Source organism: Salmo trutta, chromosome 8, assembly GCF_901001165.1.
Source record: "Salmo trutta chromosome 8, fSalTru1.1, whole genome shotgun sequence".
In the NCBI taxonomy this organism is placed as follows: Eukaryota; Metazoa; Chordata; class Actinopteri; order Salmoniformes; family Salmonidae; genus Salmo; species Salmo trutta.
Window position 1 is genome coordinate 46,251,906 of NC_042964.1, and position 20,682 is coordinate 46,272,587.

The 20,682-nt window shown below is 42.8% G+C and overlaps 1 protein-coding gene across 3 annotated transcripts in view; it reads right to left on the bottom strand.

Moving 5' to 3' along the window:
- Positions 1-252: 252 nt before the first annotated feature.
- The window catches only part of LOC115199102 (voltage-dependent calcium channel subunit alpha-2/delta-1-like), a 176,866-nt gene continuing 156,436 nt past the window's right edge, over positions 253-20,682 (bottom strand). For all 3 annotated transcript variants that reach the window (XM_029761671.1, XM_029761670.1, XM_029761669.1), the window contains 7 exons: positions 18,845-19,000; positions 14,057-14,109; positions 13,601-13,656; positions 13,035-13,158; positions 10,042-10,154; positions 5,756-5,838; positions 253-4,373 (listed from right to left, as the gene is read on the bottom strand). In XM_029761671.1, the coding sequence (XP_029617531.1) occupies positions 4,251-4,373; positions 5,756-5,838; positions 10,042-10,154; positions 13,035-13,158; positions 13,601-13,656; positions 14,057-14,109; positions 18,845-19,000 (708 nt within the window). In that variant the 3' untranslated portion in view covers positions 253-4,250. The remainder of the gene's footprint in view (positions 4,374-5,755; positions 5,839-10,041; positions 10,155-13,034; positions 13,159-13,600; positions 13,657-14,056; positions 14,110-18,844; positions 19,001-20,682) is intronic.

Below are 20,682 nucleotides of genomic sequence, written 5' to 3' on the forward strand. Positions count from 1 at the left end.
GTCATAACCACAGAGAGATATAGATATTCTTCACTTTCACTTCCTGGATGTTGTTGTTGGCCCGGCCTCAATTCTCATCGCTGATTGGCCGGTGGGAGTCCCTGGGGGACACTGGGATAGCAGACTGCAGCTTATTTCAGTATCTCACACACATTGTGGGGAAAACTGGGAAATATGTTTTGGCAACATTACAGTAACAGTAAGTCAATCTGGGTTGGGGAGGAAAGGGCCCAGAACTGCAAGAGGACGCCATTCAATAGCTAATGAGAAAGTTTTATTCTGAATATACTGTATTTGCACATGAATAAACATTTTCCAGGATTATAAACATTACTATTTTCTTTCTTTCGTCCGAGAATAATAACAGTATCGTACAAATTTATACATGACTGATTCAGGCGAATCAAGTTCCACAAAAGTGTAACATCTTAAAAGCACAATCAAGGGAGATTGACGGGGAGGCCCACCAATAGCCTGTCAAAAGGGAGGCTGACAAGGGGAGATTAGTGGATAGGTCCACCAATGGTCTGCCATAGTGTGGCAGGCATGAAAACGCTGGCAGAGAAAGTTTGGGGGGCGGTCCCACCAATAGCCTGACATAGTGTGGCAGGCATGGGACACTCCCCTTAAAACACACACTGAGCGTTCTTGAGAAGAAAAAAAAAAGAGTCCAGAAAAAGCATAACCCACACAATCCACACAGAGAGCACCACAGCATCGAAAAACACTTCCAATCACTCTGCTAATATGTTATTCCTGAGGTGACAGCATCTGATTTTAGCCCTTAGAGTGGCATGAAATAACCAGACACCATTTCCTAAGGGTCTCGTCTGGTCTTGAATGTGACAACCTGTGACAGAGGAAAAAATATGTATTGTCACATACACCAGAGAGGTGCAGTGAATTGTGTTGTTTTACAGGGTCAGCATAGTAGTACGGCGGACCTGGAGCAAATTAGGGTTAAGTGCCTTGCTCAAGGGCAAATTGAACGATTTTTCACCTTGTCGGCTCGTGCATTCGAACCAGTGACATCTCGGTTACTGGCCCAACGCTCTAACCGCTAGGCCACTGCGCTCACTCAGACCAGGGCGGTACCAAATGCTGTCTCCTCAAGAGAAAGGCAGTAGAAGCTGTATCGTTATCATATCATAAACAAACACCCAACAAACCCACGGTATTATGCTTCCCATCCCAACGTTACACACCAAAGCAGGAGAAGAAAGAGGGTACTTTATCTCATTGCCTGCCACTGATACAGTATCATGGCATTATCATGCAACACAGGGAAAATAGATGAGATTTGCATTTATTCAATCCTAAACGTTGCATAAACGTTAGTAATAGGTTTCTCGGTAAACAGAGAAAGAGAGTCCTATGGCACTTGATATTCTTGAATGTTCTTAGATATTGAGGGTCTTAAATACCAGTATGTTAGTTAGTTTCCCCACAGAACATTGAAACAACCAATACGGGACCCTAAATGTCACCTCAGACCACTCGTATAGTTTCGGACATGACAGCAGTCCGCCTTTGGTGATGGTGCTCGAGTTTCGCCACATAACATATTGGCAAATAATCATAGCTTAAGACTGGGATCATAACAAAAGTCCCCTTCCTCTTCAGTGTTTCAGAGAAATGGAAAAAGCCCAGATGGATCTATTCTGGGTGACGTAAGAACGCTTTTGTAATTAGAATTTAAGCAATGATAATGACGTGAGGGAGAAGTATTTGAATGGCACTACATTTAACATTTACATTTAAGTCATTTAGCAGACGCTCTTATCCAGAGCGACTTACAAATTGGGTGCATTCACCTTATGATATCCAGTGGAACAACCACTTTACAATAGTGACTAGAGACCACACAGCGTAATCATGTAGTTTCCCAACTCTACACTGAATTGACAATGTGGTTTTCTGAGTCCATATGCCTCTGTTTTCAAAGGAAACAATGTGTGAATGTTTCTGACATTACCCCAAGGCTCCTTTAAAGTCCCTGTTTTGGCAGTTGTTTGCATTTTCATTTACAGCAATTAATTCAATGAAGTATTACTAATACTAGTCTTAAGCAAGTTATCGGAAACTATGATTGTCTATTGTTATCGAATTGATTGTCTGAAATGATCTTTTTTAGTGCTTAAGAGGTCAATTCAGTGCCAGGAACTCCTCTATATTTGCTCTACAACAGATCAGTAACACTAATCGACCATCAGATCACGTCCCAGTCGAACTAGCTGAATTGCATCACAAAGAAAAAACATTTTTTTAAAGCACAGCATATCTACCATGTCCCTCTTTTGAACCATGTTCAAATATTAAACGAATACAATCAATTTAGAGAGGAATTGTTGATATTCTGACATGATAATAAAACCGTTTTTTAATAAAACTGTTTTTCTACAACGTTGAATAAAGAAACTTAACCTTATGTCTCTTTCACTCAAAAGTTATTCCACTGCATAATCATTTGGCTAGGATGATTGATGGGTCCAGATTTGGTCCTGAATAAAATGAGGCACATTTCTGTTATTTCTTATGTAGAATTTTGGCAGCTGTTCTTGTGGAGAAATGAGTTAGCAGGTGTATACCATAGTATAGTACACTCAGAAAGACAGTATCCTATTTTAAATCTGTCTTGAATCTCTAATTCATAAAGTTAAAGTACCAGAACCACAAGGCACACAAAAACTAAGAAAGTACAACAGGACTGATATCCACACTGATATGAATGAATTTAGATTGTATTGTATCGATAGACATTCTCAAGAGGTCTTAAAGCAATTTCCGTTTTAAGGGGGATATTCACTTTGCAACGAGGTGCAATTGTTTTTGATTTGGGGAAATGTTCTCTTCAATAGCGGGCAGAACATTGTGAGAAAGACAGATTCTTGTAGTTGCAAGTCACATATTCAACTATACTCAAATCAAGAAGTGATACATAAGCAAGCACAAATAAACTGTCATGTACCAAAGTCTACATTTCATACATCCCTCCTACTCTCTCTTCATTTTATATCCATTGTATTGACGCATTGAAATCAATCAAAAAAGAATGGCATTAAAACCAACATAACACAGTAGCATGCAGCTATGCCCTTCATCCTAATAAAAAACAAAAACAAACTTAAATATTAAAATGAATACCAAACACATCAAGTTTCCTTCAGGTCAGTAGCCACACAGTCAAATAAATAAAGCTAAAGGGTTTGTCTGACTAAGAATCAACATGGCACTAGAGATTAGACCAATGAGTGCACTAGAGGCCAGCCGGGGTGCCCTGATTGGTCAACTGCAATTTGGCAATGATGGTTAGTTCAAAGGGACCAGATACCAAGATGGTAGGACCTGACATTGACCATTTGTGGTCAGGGTTGAGGGAGAAGTGGTTGACCGCAAACAGAAATGGATCCATCACTTCAAACAGGGGATAGTGAGTGGGGGCAAAAGGGTTCATATGTGACCACATGTACTGTATATGAATGAATATGATGGTCGTACACCACATCTATACAAGAGGACAACAGCGTGAATGTAAATGTGTTGCTACTTTTAAATGGCAGTTGAAACAAACAGAATAATGCCAACAGCACCCCAGTGTAAAATAAAAAATTCTGATTTCTGACTTTCTATTAAACAACTTATTGCAACTTCAACAAAACAAACAAACATTTCAATACTGAGTAACAAGCCACTGCAAAACGCTTTGAAGTAAATAAATAACTTTGTGACAAACACAACGGGACGGTTGCGAAGGGCAGCACTGTTTCTGGCAGTGTTGAATAGAAATCTACGGGGATCTCTTTTAGAACATCACAAAAACCTCAAAAACCTAAAAGGAACCCAAAAGGAAGAGGCAGTCCGTTCACTTTCCCCCTGGCACTGTAAGGCAGTCCAACCTGTAACATTCGCAGGGTTGTCATCGTCGAGCCAAACAAAGGTCAAAGTTCACCACTCAATCACCTCGATCTCCCTAAACTCAGATGGCTGGAAGCTCAGACGGCTGGAGGGGAAAAGTCAGGGGTCAGGGATGAAAGTTCTCGCTTAGAATTTTTTTTACATCCCGCCGACGTTAACTTTCCTCACTTTCTCCCACCCCTGGGTGAAGAAATGTAACGAAACCCTTGAAAAACACAAATATCCCAAAAGAAGATCTGTCAGGATGTGGTTTCAGATGTTTTTTTGTTTTAGCGTTCGTCGTTTTGAGGCAGCGTTGCATGCCGGTTGCCAGGGGCAACCGAGGTCTTCAGAGGTCACGAGGGAATGGCGTGATGAGTTGAGCCGGCCAGAAGCCAGAGCAGGGCCAGCTGCAGCGCCACCATGGCCAACAGGGACGGGCTCAGAGCGGACGCACCACCACAGTCAAAGTCCTCCTCCTGTGACCACGGCAACAAGGGGGGAGGAGGAAGGTGGCAGGGGGACAAGTTAGTGACAGACACAACCAAGTTGATGACCTTCTGACCCTGCTGACTAAAAGATAATGGGTTGAGTAGGGGTACAACAGCCCAGTATGTCTTACATATTCATAAAGCTATGTTTGATGACATAATAGCAAGGTATAATGGTACTAGACTGCATATCCACACTGAATAGAGAATGGGGTATGTATGGAATAATTGTAATCTGAGTATGGAATAATCCATGTTGGATAATCTGATGTCTGATAATCTGTACAGCTCTATAGAGTGGAACGTAATAACAAAACATTGAGACATATATAATTTGCTACATGATAAAATAAATAATCATTTGTTAGAGTTAAATTAGGAAGCAAGGGCCTGCGTTAGCTAGCATCTAGATTAGTAAACATGTCAGTAGACAAACAGACAGATAAAGAGAGATGGACAGAAATACATAGTATGATACTAAGAAAAAGAGATAGAGAGAGAGAAAGAAAGAAAGAAAGAAAGAAAGAGGGAGAAAGAGAGAGAGGGAAAGAGCTTGATGGGACTGACCCGAGACAGCACATGAACAGTGGCAGCAGTAACATGAGCAGAGAGGAGGCCAATGGAGAGCCTGCGCTCGTCGGGCACATGTGCTCATCCTAACCATCAACAGCCAATCAAAGAGCAGGAAAGAAACAGAGAGAAAGAGAAAGTCATGCAGCAAACATTCCACAGTTAGCAGTTAGAAAGTCCATGTGCAAAGTGAATGGGCAGAAGAACAGAGAAAACAAAACACTTTGTGGAAAGGAGAAGAGAGAGAAACAGAGAGAAGCATCTAAATAGAAGGAAGGTGTGTGTGTGTGTCTACGTCTGTGTGTGTCTACATATGTATGTGTGTGTGTGTGAGTGAGTGAGTGTGTAATTGAGTGTGTGTGTAATTGAGAAAGAGTGCAAGCATAAGAAGTTAACTCCATCATGAAACTTTGAGAAACCAAAAGGTTCGCCACTGAGATAAGACCAGTCTGAAAAACAAACCAAAGCATTCAAGTGCAGAGATTTCACACAAAGGATTTTAGTCATATACACTAAATATTTGCTTACTCTTGAACCACAGTGCAGTATGTCAATAACTGCCAATAACTTGTATTTGTGTGGGAAATCTCTGCACATATAGTATTCCAAAGACAAGAGTAGAGAAAGAGGCAGCCATTTTGAGTAAAAGATGGAACATTAACGAGAGAATTATGCACAAAGAGAAAAGCACATGCATTGTGAAAACATATTAGTGTATTGTGAGTATTGACATTGTGACGTTAAATTTGACGGTTGCCATTTTTAAACACAGAGGATGACAAAATAATGACGTGACCTACCCTCTCGTTGTTGTCGAAACAGGCATCTGGACCTTTTCGGAACCTTGGTTTCTCAGCCATTTCACATGGGTCTGGTCCCTCAGCTACATCAACCCATTCAGGAAATAAACCATTGGTTCTGGTAGCTCAATTGGCTAGAATATATCTACTGAACAAAAATACACGCAACATGTGAAAATTATTGGTCCCATGTTTCATGAGCTGAAATACGTTATCCCAGAAATGTTCCATACATACAAAAAGCGCATTTCTCTCAAACTTTGTGCACAAATTTGTTTACACCCCTGTTAGTGAGCATTTCTCCTCTGCCAAGATAATCTATTAATCTGAAAGGTGTGCCATATCAAGAAGCTGACTAAACAGCATGATCATTACACAGGTGCACTTTGTGCGGGGGACAATAAAAGGCCACTCTAATATGTGCAGTTTTGCCACACAACAATGCCACAGATGTCTCAAGTTGAGGGAGAGTGCAACTGTCATGATGACTGCAGGAATGTCCACCAAAGCTGTTTTCAGAGAATTTAATGTTCATTAATCTACAATGAGCCGCCTCAAACTTCGTTTTAGAGAATTTGGCAGTACGTCCAACCGGCCTCACAATCGCAGACCACATGTAACCACCACGCCAAGCCTAGGACCTCCACATCCGGCTTTTTCCCCTGCGGGATCGTCTGAGATCAGCCACCCGGACAGCTGATGAAACTGTGGGTTTGCATAAGCGAAGAATTTCTGCACAAACTATCAGAAACCGTCTCAGGGAAGCTCATCTGCGTGCTTGGTCGTCCTCACCAGGGTCTTGAACTGACTACAGTTCAGCTTCGTAACTGACTTCAGTGGGCAAAGGCTCACCTTCGATGGTCACTGGCACGCTGGAGAAGTGGGCTCTTCACAGATGAATACCGGTTTCAACTGTACCGGACAGATAGCAGACTGATGTTTGATGATGTCAACGCTGTGAACAGAGTGCCCAATAGTGGAGGTGGGGTTATGGTATGGGCAGGCTCAAGCTATGGACAACGAGCACAATTGCATTTTATCGATGACAATTTGAATACACAGAGATACCGTGACGAGATCCTGAAGCCCATTGTCGTGCCATTCATCACCCGCCATCACCTCATGTTACAGCATAATAATGCATGGCCCCATGTCACAAGGACCTGTACACAATTCCTGGAAGCTGAAAATGTCCAAGTTCTTCCATGGCCTGCATACTCACCCTACATGTCACCCATTGAGCATGTTTGGGATGCTCTGGATCAACGTGTACGACACTGTGTTACAGTTTCTGCCAATATCCAGCAACTTTGCACAGTCATTGAAGAGGCGTGGGACAACATCCACTGGCCACAATCAACAGCCTGATCAACTCTATGCGAAGGAGATGTGTCGTGCTGCATGAGGCAAACGGTGGTCACACCAGATACTGAGTGGTTTTCTGATCCACGCCCCTACTTTTGTTTTTTAAAAGGTATCTGAGACCAACAGATGCATATCTGTATTCCCAGTCATGTGAAATCCATAGATTAAGGCCCTTATGAATTAATTTCAATTGACTGATTTCCTGTTATGAACTAACTCAGTAAAATCTTTTAAATGTTTGCATGTTGCGTTTATATTTTTGTTCAGTGTAATTCTTGCATCAGATATTGTGGGCACAGAATTAAATGGAACATTACTACATTGTATCTCTATGGCTGTGTGTTTCCCACATTGTGGCCACACATACCCAATCGATATCACTATCCACTTTGGATAGAAGTGGAGGAAAGCAACTAGTAAATTACCATATCAAATTAAATATCAAGCCATAACACTAATCTAAATGTGAAAGAACAATCGGAACAGATGCTTTCAGAAAGACATGGAAAAACCACGTCATTTTTGGAGCAAATCAAATAGCCTCCTCTGAAACCCTTTTGGCTGCCATTTTGAATTTATGTGAATTTTCATTAGGCTCCTTGCATAATTGGCTACAGCCCTGGTGTGTTGGTGTGTTGGATATTATCGATTTGTTTGTAAGCCTTTCAGAGTGGATTAGCCTTCGCTATCATCTGCCACAGAGAGAGACAGGAGACTGAGTAAGTACAGGTCTGAGTTTGGTTCATCGGCCACAGAGAGAGACAGGAGACTGAGTCAGTACAGGCCTGAGTTTGGTTTATCGGCCACAGAGAGAGACAGGAGACTGAGTAAGTACAGGTCTGAGTTTGGTTCATCGGCCACAGAGAGAGACAGGAGACTGAGTCAGTACAGGCCTGAGTTTGGTTTATCGGCCACAGAGAGAGACAGGACACTGAGTCAGTACAGGCCTGAGTTTGGTTTATCTGCCACAGAGAGAGACAGGACACTGAGTTAGTACAGGTCTGAGTTTGGTTCATCTGCTACAGAGAGAGAGAGAGAGAGAGAGAGAGAGAGAGAGAGAGAGAGAGAGAGAGAGAGAGAGAGAGAGAGAGTGAAAGAGAGTGGAAACAGTCAGTACAGGTCTGAGTTTGGTACATCAGCCACGGAGAGAGAGAGAGAGAGAGAGAGGAGACAGTCAGTACAGGTCTGGTTTGGTACATCAGCCACAGAGAGAGAGCGAGAGAGAGAGGAGACAGACAGTACAGGTCTGGTTTGGTACATCAGCCACAGAGAGAGAGCGAGAGAGAGCGAGAGAGAGAGAGAGAGAGAGAGAGAGAGAGAGAGAGAGAGAGAGAGAGAGAGAGAGAGAGAGAGGAGAGAGTCAGTACAGGTCTGGTTTGGAACATCAGCCACAGAAAGAGAGAGAGAGTGGAAACAGTCAGTACAGGTCTGGTTTGGTACATCAGCCACAGAGAGAGAGAGAGAGAGAGAGGGGAGACAGTCAGTACAGGTCTGGTTTGGTACATCTGCCATAGAGAGAGAGCGAGAGAGAGCGAGAGAGAGAGAGAGAGAGAGAGAGAGAGAGAGAGAGAGAGAGAGAGAGAGGAGAGAGTCAGTACAGGTCTGGTTTGGTACATCAGCCACAGAAAGAGAGAGAGAGAGAGTGGAAACAGTCGGTACAGGTCTGGTTTGGTACATCAGCCACAGAGAGAGCGAGAGAGAGAGGAGAGAGTCAGTACAGGTCTGGTTTGGTACATCAGCCACAGAGAGAGAGAGAGAGAGAGAGAGAGGAGACAGTCAGTACAGGTCTGGTTTGGTACATCAGCCACAGAAAGAGAGAGAGAGAGAGAGGAGACAGTCAGTACAGGTCTGGTTTGGTACATCAGCCACGGAGAGAGAGAGAGAGAGAGAGAGAGGAGACAGTCAGTACAGGTCTGGTTTGGTACATCAGCCACAGAAAGAGAGAGAGAGAGAGTGGAAACAGTCGGTACAGGTCTGGTTTGGTACATCAGCCACAGAGAGAGCGAGAGAGAGAGGAGAGAGTCAGTACAGGTCTGGTTTGGTACATCAGCCACAGAGAGAGAGAGAGAGAGAGAGGAGACAGTCAGTACAGGTCTGGTTTGGTACATCAGCCACAGAAAGAGAGAGAGAGGGGAGACAGTCGGTACAGGTCTGGTTTGGTACATCTGCAACAGAGAGAGAGAGAGAGAGAGAGAGAGGAGACAGTCGGTACAGGTCTGGTTTGGTACATCAGCCACAGAAAGAGAGAGAGAGGGGAGACAGTCGGTACAGGTCTGGTTTGGTACATCTGCAACAGAGAGAGAGAGAGAGAGAGAGAGAGGAGACAGTCAGTACAGGTCTGGTTTGGTACATCAGCCACAGAAAGAGAGAGAGAGGGGAGACAGTCGGTACAGGTCTGGTTTGGTACATCTGCAACAGAGAGAGAGAGCGAGAGAGAGAGAGGAGACAGTCGGTACAGGTCTGGTTTGGTACATCTGCAACAGAGAGAGAGAGCGAGAGAGAGAGGAGACAGTCGGTACAGGTCTGGTTTGGTACATCTGCCACAGAGAGAGAGAGAGAGAGAGAGAAGCCAGTCAGTACAGGTCTGAGATTCACTTAGCCATAGAGGAAGTTCTGATCCATTGAGGAATATTAAACATATTGTACTCTGCTTGTAAAAGTCAAGAATATAGGGACCAGTAGGATCAAATAAAAAACCTGTACAACTTACTTTTACAACTGTACACCATTTAATAATTAAACAAATAATAATCTAGTTATATGTGATTATTTTAAGAAGAGTCACTGTATATACAAAGACCAGTAAACTAGAACTAACAGACTGTAAGTAGTATAGATGAACTACACAACTACATTAGACATGAATATATTACTACTATATTAAACATTAGTGCTCTATTGACTGTATGTTTAAAGGATACAAGGCTGCTCGGCCTGTATTAAGGGCTTGTGGTCACATGACATGCAGGTGAGCTTGGCATCAGCGATGACGAACACCAGGTTGGTCTTCCACAGCTTTTCAGCATGGAACATCCTGGATCAAGACAGAAATGAGACAAAGAGGAGATGCCATGAGACAGTCATGTTTTCCAGAAATCCCGGTTGGAAGAATCCCGGAAACTAATTATATTTCATATTTCAAGTGAAATACCCTTATGTTCCAATGAAAACATAATTGGCTGAATGAGTTGAGTCTACCTACCAAACATAAGCTGCATCTAACCTTGAAGGGTCGGTGTGAGGGCAACACTGTCTGCTTATATATGGTCCAAGCTCTAGTCTTAAATTACACCGGCCTCAGACCATAGCAGACCATAGCGGAAACACGGGCCGGCAGTTTTGAGTTTAGACAAAAATTGACCTTCTTTATGGTGGTTGTTAACTGGCGACGTATGCGAAGCTAATGCACAGCAACACAGTGCGGCAGGCACCCCATTAGACAGCACGAGGGAGCCTTAAAACAGCAAACGCACCGCTAAGATTGTGGTCTGCCTTGCAGCATACTAACTCTACCTCACCTTTAAGGCATGTGGAGTTTACTACCTCCACGGCCCAGGGAACTCCACTTTGTCATTAGAGTGCCGGGTTTATTTGGTTGAGTGCAAATCCACTGGCAGCACTAGCAGCTCACTAGCAGCCCACTAGCAGCCCACTAGCAGCCCACTGGCAGCCCACTGGCAGCCCACTGGCAGCCCACTAGTAGAGCACTGGCAACCCACTAGCAGAACACTGGCAGACCACTGGCAGACCACTAGCAGACCACAAGCAGAGCACTAGGACCACTAGCAGACCACTAGCAGACCACTAGCAGCACTAGCAGACCACTAGCACCACTAGCAGACCACTAGCAGCACTAGCAGACCACTGGCAGACCACTAGCAGACCACTAGCAGACCACTAGCATCACTAGCAGACCACTAGCAGAGCGCTAGCAGACCGCTAGCAGAGCACTAGCAGAGCACTAGCAGACCGCTAGCAGACCGCTAGCAGGCCGCTAGCAGAGCACTAGCAGAGCACTAGCAGAGCACTAGCAGACCACTAGCAGAGCACTAGCAGACCACTAGCAGACCACTAGCAGAGCACTAGCAGAGCACTAGCAGACCGCTAACAGAGCGCTAGCAGAGCGCTAGCAGAGCACTAGCAGACCACGAGCAGACCACTAGCAGACCACTAGCAGACCACTAGCAGAGCACTAGCAGAGCACTAGCAGAGCGCTAGCAGACCGCTAGCAGACCGCTAGCAGAGCACTAGCAGAGCACTAGCAGACCACTAGCAGACCACTAGCAGACCACTAGCAGAGCACTAGCAGACCACTAGCAGAGCACTAGCAGACCACTAGCAGAGCACTAGCAGAGCACTAGCAGAGCACTAGCAGAGCACACCAAGACTATATGACAAGAGTACTTTAGAATGAAATTGCACAGAACCTGTGTGAAGAAGTTGTTTGTAGTCTCAGTGATTTAGCTATGTGGTGGGGGGGAGGGAATGAAGGTGCTTGTATTCAATTGAGGGGCTCCAATTCCCAAGATTCTTTGCGTCCAACATTCAACCCATTATTGTGCCTTCCACCCTGGCCAAAAGTAGTGTACTACCACATTTCAATTTCAGACGTATCCACAGTCATTAGAACCAATTGTATGGCAGCACCATCTTTAGATAGGATCCTGTGCCCTATTATTGGAACTAAACTGTCAGAGGTAATATGGGTCAAGCACATTCCACTGTCTTGAATCTGCACAGCTGGTTTAGAGCAGACCTGATCGCAATCAGCCAGTACCTTTTCCCCACTGAGCCACATATAATAATTCCTTCCATTGAGGTAGAGTTGTACTTGGCTCTTGGTGGGTTCATATATAATAAGTGTGATGAGCAATGATCCCTCATTTCTGTCGTCATTGAGTAAACTTCAGGTCTGCTGAGATCAAACGTTCGGTGCAACTTCTGGTGTGTTTACTGTGAACACTGAGGCTGTACCTGCTTTAAGTTACAACAGTGGCCAACTAGGCTACTTTGGCTATTTGATCATAATGTAGGCCTATCAGAGTGGTCTACCATCAAAAACAATGGAGAAAATGCATCTCAAAACATTTGAACATGGAAATAGCTGTTCTATCATTCAGCCTACAGTAGCAGCCAATGTGCGGTGTTTATTTAGGCCTACATTCCATGAGACTTTTGGAAAAAAACATGCAGGACTTGACCTTATCCACTTGTCCTTCAGACAAGGTGACTGAAATGTGTTGTTTGATGCAAGAAACCACTTAACAAAATAAAATGCATTATTATTCCCATACCATTATTAAAGAGAATCAGACAAATGATGCTTTGATCTCAAAACAAGCGTATCTACTCCCAACCTCTCATGCTGTAAGCACAGTCCAGTTGAAAGTGAACGGCACAGATCCATATATGGCAATGGTCTATTTGCATATACGCCTACTGCTGTTCTGATTATTCTATGGTGCGGCATAACCAGAGTGTGGAGTATGGACCTGAGTCATGCCTGTCAATGCAATAGAATCCTACTCCAATGCGCTCCTCCTACAAGAAAATCTCTTGCATAGCTCGTTTTGTTTCAGTATGTTGCATTGAAAGTGGCTAATATTGCATTGATTTGATCACAATTCCCACATTAAAGGGAAATGTTGATAGCATTAACTAAAGGAGAGAACTAGAATGTTGAGTGAAGTTCCATTTCGTGCTCTGCGTGGCAGTCCCAGAGGATTGTTGATGAGGTTTTACCAAGGTTATGTTCAGTTGGGTACGCCATACCAAAACGTTTTTCAATGGAAAATGGAATTCTATGTTGTTATTGGACAGGTTTAGGTAGTGCCTACCCATTTAAAAAAGAATCTCCCTACTGCGAAGGAACCTGGAGTGTGTGAAATAGGTTGCAGTGACTGACAACTCTCACCTGGAGCAGTTTTCACAGTCTAGCGTTCCTCTGAAGGACTTTTCCTCGTTGTCATAGAAGTATTGTGTCTGCTCCGTGATACAGCTCTCCTTGGACATGTCAGGTATTTCGTCATCAGTGTCCGCTGTGGAACAAACAGAACGCACACACAAATGCAGCACACACGCACGCGCACAACACACACGCACGCACACAAACAAACAAATTGTCAAGGATCCAGCAAAGTATGGGTTATGTACATAGAACACACCGTGTACATTCTCAAGTTCTGAGAAGACAAATTACTGTTCAGTTGCTCTGGTAGCCAAAACATACAGAAATCTATCTACTTTTGAACAATGTTATTTCTCAAATAATATTCCTGGCATAGGTCATCATTGCTTGATGAATAACTTGCCCTGCTCTGAGAATTCCGTGATTGCTTTCATAACAACAGCGTCAATACTTTTTATTAAGGGCCCGTCATGCTAAACAGAAAAGGGCATTTTATTACAACGTCATTTTTAATGAGATCATACTTAACAACCTAATTTTAAAAAATGTTTTAGAAGAGTCGGAAATCTCACCTGCGTGCAGGAAATGAGGGAACGCTATGCTAACCAAAAACTGCTGTAGTATCGACCTGTAGGGAATTAAAGTACACGAATGATAGAACATCCAACAAATCTTCTGTCCATGACAGGATAAATACTCACATACTGTATAATCACAGCCCACATTTCTTACAGATTTTCATTCAGACGGCGAGTTTATTGGCTTTTAGCGAAGGAACCACAAATGTCATAATCAAAAAGCCTTTGTGTGGAAAAATATGACAATGTGTTAGCCTCCCTGTAAACAAATCTAATTTTATTGGACATATTGTAAGACACACAGCTAATGAAATCAGGACAGAATGCGAGCTAGTGTAAACAAAGTGCTCTGGGACCTGTCGAATGCTTACACAGACTGCCCACAGACTGCCTCTGTATCTTTACATCTGCACTGGGAACAGTGTTAAAGAATCAAGAGTTGGGTCTCACCAGGCTGCTGCTGATGCTAACCATCCAACGTTCAAAATGTCTGCTATGGTGGGCTGCAAGGGACAAAAAGGTTGGCTATTACAAAACACATTTCAAAACATATTTTCACATATTTTCACAAGCATAACTTCAGGTAATCGAAACAACTCCCAATAACTAAACATTCCATGTAAAACAGCACATTTTAAACTTGGGCTTAAAACTTTTCTAAACATCCTGATTGTGCAGGCAGAGCGAGTCTCGAGCCGAGGCATTTACCAAGTGTGCGGACACCGACTCAGACAAGCCAGACAAGATTTTGGAAGGGAATTAGCGCAGAGCCCACCACAACAGATGCTAGTGTAAATCTACAAAGTGAAAAGGAACAACAAGTAGGTTCCTGTTTGACTGAAAAAACAGCCATGTTGTTTTGATTATGATTAGCATGCAATGCTCTGGTCTAGTGACTCAGGCCTGTGTCCTTTCTTTCCAGGTTGATAGAGTTTAGTCATCAAGGGGAGCTAACTAACCATGTTAAACGTCATATCAAATTCCTAACAAAAGCTATTATCTACATCTTTGATCTAAATTTGTAGTCAAAATCTATTAGTGCGTAACGATGAAAATGTAGATCAAAGTCTACAAAAGATTCTGTATGTTAATTGATACAAATGTATGATAAAAATCTAGAACCAACATTGTCCTGAATAATTCTGTAAATAACTTTAAATTAAAGTGATAGATCACTCCAAAAGTGTGTCAGAAGACTACAGACCACAAAAGTTGGTTGTGAAGATCCAACTTTAGATGTGCTATCTTAATTTGATCAATATTTTGTTGCAGAGAATTTTCCATTGCAGTAGGAAATTATGTAGGTTTAAAAAGGCTTCTAAAGTTTGTAATTTTAAAGTAGACTTGATTTGCCCTAACAAAAAATGTATCAACCACTACAAAAATGTCCATTAATTATAATCCACATTTCCTGTTTGTCACATCCTGACCAGTAAGGGGTCATTTTGTTATGATAGTTTGGTCAGGGCGTGGCAGGGGGTGTTGGTTTTGTGTGTTTTTTTTTTTTTGGGTTGATCTATGTTATTCTATTTCTATGTTTAAATATCTAGTTTTGCTGTTTCTATGTTGGAATTGTTTGGGGTTGGACTCTAATGGGAGGCAGCTGAATCTCATTGCCTCTGATTAGAGACCATATTCATGTAGGGGTTTTCTCATTGTGTTTTGTGGGTGGTTAATTTCTGTTTTGTATTACTTACCTGACAGAACTGCTTGGCTGTCGTTTTTTGTTTCGTTGTTTCAGTGTTCAGATACATGATGAGCACTAACCACGCTGCGCCTTGGTCTACTCCATTTGACAGTCTTTACACTGTTGCTGCAGGATTAACAAATAAACTCTCCTTCCAGACTCACATTAAGCATCTCCAATCCAAAATGAAATCTAGAATCGGCTTCCTATTTCGCAACAAAGCATCCTTCACTCATGCTGCCAAACATACCCTCGTAAAACTGACCATCCTACCGATCCTCGACTTCGGCGATGTCATTTACAAAATAACCTCCAACACTCTACTCAACAAATTGGATGCAATCTATCACAGTGCCATCCGTTTTGTCACCAAAGTCCCATATACTACCCACCACTGCGACCTGTATGCTCTCGTTGGCTGGCCCTCGCTTCATACTCGTCGCCAAACCCACTGGCTCCAGGTCATCTACAAGTCTCTGCTAGGTAAAGCCCGCCTTATCTCAGCTCACTGGTCACCATAGCAGCACCTACCCATAGCACGCACTCCAGCATGTATATCTCACTGGTCACCCCCAAAGCCAATTATTCCTTAGGCCACCTTTCCTTCCAGTTCTCTGCTGCCAATGACTGGAACAAACTGCAAAAATCACTGAAGCTGGAGACTCATATCTTCCTCACTAGCCTTAAGCACCAGCTGTCAGAGCAGCTCAAAGATCACTGCACCTGTACATAGCCCATCTGTAAATAGCCCATCCAACTACCTCATCCCCATACTGTATTTATTTATTTATCTTGCTCCTTTGCACCCTAGTATCTCTACACTGTGTGCACAATTATTAGGCAAGTGAGTATTCTGATCTTATCATTGTTTCTATTCACATTTTTGAACTCCAAACCATATAAACTTGAATGCTTATTGGATTTAATCATTTTCAGGTGATATGTATTTGTGTAATGAGGGAGGGTGTGGCGAAAGTGAATAACACCTTATATCAAGGTGTGCATAATTATTAGGCAGCCTCATTACCTCAGGTAAAATGGCCCAAAAAAGAAATTTAACTGACACTGAAAAAAAACAAAAATGTAAAATGCCTTTCAGACGGATGCGACACTCTTTAAATAGCTAAACTTTTGAGGTGTGACCACTGGACATTCAAACGTTTTGTTGCGAATAGTCAACTGGGACGCAAAAAACGCATGGGGAAGAAAAGGTGCAAATTAACTGCAAAAGACTTGAGAATAATTAAATGCTAAACAACCAGGAACCCATTATCCTCCAGTGCCACCGTATTCCAGAACTGCAACCTACCTCGAGTGTTCAGAAGTACAAGGTGTCAAGTGCTCAGAGACATGGCCAAGGTCAAGAAGACTGAAACAAGACCACCACTGAATAAGATTCACAAGTTGAAGCGTCAAGATTGGGCAAAGAAATACCTGAAGACAGATTTTTCAAAGGTTTTATGGACAGATGAAATGAAAGTGACTTGATGGACCAAATGGATGGGCCCGTGGGTGGATCAGTAATGGACACAGGGCACCACTTTGAGTCAGGTGCCAGCAAAGTGAAGGAGGGGTACTGGTATGGGCTGCTATCATTGAGGATGAGGTAGTTGGACATTTTCAGGTTGAAGATGGACTGAAACTCAACTCCCAAACCTACTGCCAGTTTCTGGAAGATTCTTTCGTCAAACAGTGGTACAGGAAGAAGTCCTCAGCATTCTAGAAGGCCATGATCTTTATGCAGGACAATGCTCCATCACATGCATCCAAGTACTCCACTGCTTGGCTAGCCAGCAAGGGCCTCAAAGATGCCTGAATAATGACCTGGCCCCCTTCCTCACCTGACTTAAATCCTATTGAGAACTTGTGGGCCCTTCTCAAACGTGAGATTTACAGTGATGGAAGACAATACACCTTTTTGAACAGCATTTGGGAGGCAGTGGTTGCTGCTTCAGCGAAAGTTGATCGTGAACAGATGAAGAAGCTGACAGACACCATGGATGGAAGGCTCAGGGCAGTTAATGGCTATATTGGTCACTGAATATTTTTGAAAGGCCAAAAATGTTATATAATTGTCATTTTGTGTTACTTATCTGCTACACTTACTCTAAAAATTGAGAATAAACAAGTGAGTTGAGAGATTATTTTTGTAATTTAGTTGCCTAATAATTCTGCACACTAATAGTTGCCTAATAATTGTGCACACTTATATATTTCCCTGAGAAAGACAAAACTCACTTTTCCTTTGTTAAACATTCAGGTTTGAGGTTCAATAACATTTTGGATTGACTGACAGCATTGTTTGTTCAACAATAAAATTAATCCTGAGGAATACAATTTGCCTAATAATTGTGCACGCAGTGTACTTGCACATTCATATTTTGCACATTTACCATTCCAGTGTTTAATTGCTATATTGTAATTACTTCGCTACCATGGCCTATTTATTGCCTTATCTCCCTTATCCTACCTCATTTGCACATACTGTATATAGACTTTTCTACTGTATTATTGACTGTATGTTGTTTATTCCATGTGTAACTCTGTGTTGTTGTATGTGTCGAACTGCTTTGCTTTATCTTGGCCAGGTCGCAGTTGCAAATGAGAACTTGTTCTCAACTAGCCTACCTGGTTAAATAAAGGTGAAATATAAAAAAACATGTTTTTTCCTGCTGCAAGAAACTGGCCAAATTAAGATAGTACATGTGTATATACCTTAAATTATATTGCCTCAAACGAATGGGAAAGACGTGCACAAATAGCCAGATCTACACAACAAATGGCTTGAGAAATGGACTTATCACCTCATCAAATAGCCAGATCTACACAACAAATGGCTTGAGAAATGGACTTATCACCTTATCAAATAGTCTGATCTACACAACAAATGGCTTTAAACATGGACTTATCACCCCATCAAATAGCCAGATCTACACAACAAATGGCTTTAAACATGGACTTATCACCTCATCAAATAACTAGATCGACACAACAAATGGCTTTAAACATGGACTTATCACCTTATCAAATAGTCTGATCTACACAACAAATGGCTTGAGACATGGACTTATCACCTCATCAAATAACTAGATCTAGACAAAAAATGGCTTGAAACATGGACTTATCACCTTATCAAATAGTCTGATCTACATAACAAATGGCTTGAGACATATCACCTTGATCTTAGACTACGTTTGACATCTAAAAACATCTGACAAGTTTTGATTTTAGAGTGAACCATCACTTTAAACTACATTTCTATGGCTTGTTATTGAAAATGTTCACTACCCCTTTAAGATCCCATATTACAACAGCTTCAAAATAGTCTTAGAGCAACCTAACACTCAGTCCACTCCAAGTGTTACCCAAAGACATTACTCTGACTAATCCATTCTTTTCAGGAGGCCTTTAACTGCTCAAACGGCTCTTACTCGTTACCCCGCATTTCCCCTGGTGTCCGTCTAATCTGTATTTATGGTTATTTATGGTCCTCTGGTGACGGTGTGTGTGTATGTGTGTATGTGTGTGTGTCTCTGGCTTATGTAACTCACCACGTAGACTGAGCGCAGGCCCGCCGCGGACCCCTTGCTCTCCCTCTTGGGGTCGCAGACCGACTGGTAGTCGTACGTCTTGTTGAGTGTGAACAGAGACATGTTGACCAGGTTGACCATGAGGATAGGGTCGATCATCCCGAAGAACTGGCCGATCTGTAGGGGGGGAGGAAGGAGATGTGCAAGCGCATTGCACATGTAAGTGCCCATGGACGCAGAACAGACACTTATACACATGAACACACACAGATTGACGCAGATACATTGGATGTACACACACACAACACACACACACCACACATCTGCGACCACCTGTGAGTTCCCAGTGCCCATATAAACTTTTCTAATAACATTTATGAAAATAAATACAAATAAAACAGATAGGTTCAGTGAAATGCGTTGTTCTAAAGGGTCGGCCATAGTAGTACGGCGCCCCTGGAGAAATTAGGGTTAAGTGCCTTGCTCAAGGGCACATCGACAGGTTTTTCACCTTATTGGTTCAGGTATTTGAACCAGCCACCTTTCGGTTACTGGCCCAAAGCTCTAACCTCTAGGCTACCTGCCACTCTTTATAATTGACGGATATACACTGAGTGTGCAAAACATTAAGAGCAACTTCCTAATATTGAATTGCACCTCCTTTTGCCCTCAGAACAGCCTCAATTCGTCGGGGCATGAACTATAAGGTGCCGAATGCGTTCCACAGGGTTGCTGGCCCATGTTGACTCCAATGCTTCCCACAGTTGTGTCAAGTGGGCTGGATGTCCTTTGGGTGTTGGACCATCATTGTTGATACACACGGGACACTCAAATCGGTGCGTCTGGCACCTACTACCATACCCCATTCAAAGGCACTTAAATATTTTGACTTGCCCATTCACCCTCTGAATGGCACACATTTAACCCGTCTCCTCCACATCATCTACACTGATTGAAGTGGATTTAACAAGTGACATCAATAAGGGATCATAGTTTTCACCTGGATTCACCTGGTCAGTCTATGTCATGGAAAGAGCAGGTGTTCTTAATGTTTTATACACTCAGAGTATAACCCAGGTGATTTGAGTAAAAATCCTGTCCAGGACTGACCAGTACAGAAATGACCCCCTCTAATAGGCTAGTGTGGCTCACCATTTCAAAAAGGATTTCCTTAGCATTTTTTTTTTTTTGAGGAGATAAAAACCCAAAAGCTTTAATCTTGGTGAAGTCATCTCAGCTCTCATGAGCACTCGGACACACACACACATTTTTAAAACACACGCACACATGAATGTGCTCTCACACACACACACACTCCTGCACATGTACTCCCGCGCACGCACACAATCACACACAGTCAGTAAATACCCCCTGGCTCACCCAGCTGATATGTAGCAGTGGGATTCAGTTTAATCAAATTAACACAGTATACCAGGAAGCCTAAATGAACATGGAGGAAGTGGTCACGGCACGTCTAGACATCCCTTCGGTGTGTGTGTGTGTGCGCGTGTGTATGTGCGTACGTCAGAGCAAGTGTACGTGTTAGTGTGTGAGTTTGTGTGTGTGTGTGTGTGTGTGTGTGTGTGTGTGTGTGTGTGTGTGCGCGTGTGTATGTGCGTACGTCAGAGCAAGTGTACGTGTTAGTGTGTGAGTTTGTGTGTGTGTGTGTGTGTGTGTGTGTGTGTGTGTGTGTGCGTGTGTACGCGAGAACCAAAAAAAACGCCCTCTTCTTCCGCTATTCAAGGTCGTTGTGAACGACCCCAAAATCACACCGCTCCCCTCATTTTGGACCCTGCAACCCCAAGATTCTGAGAAACAGTTGGTTATGGCTCACCACGTCTGTCATAAGGAAATATAAA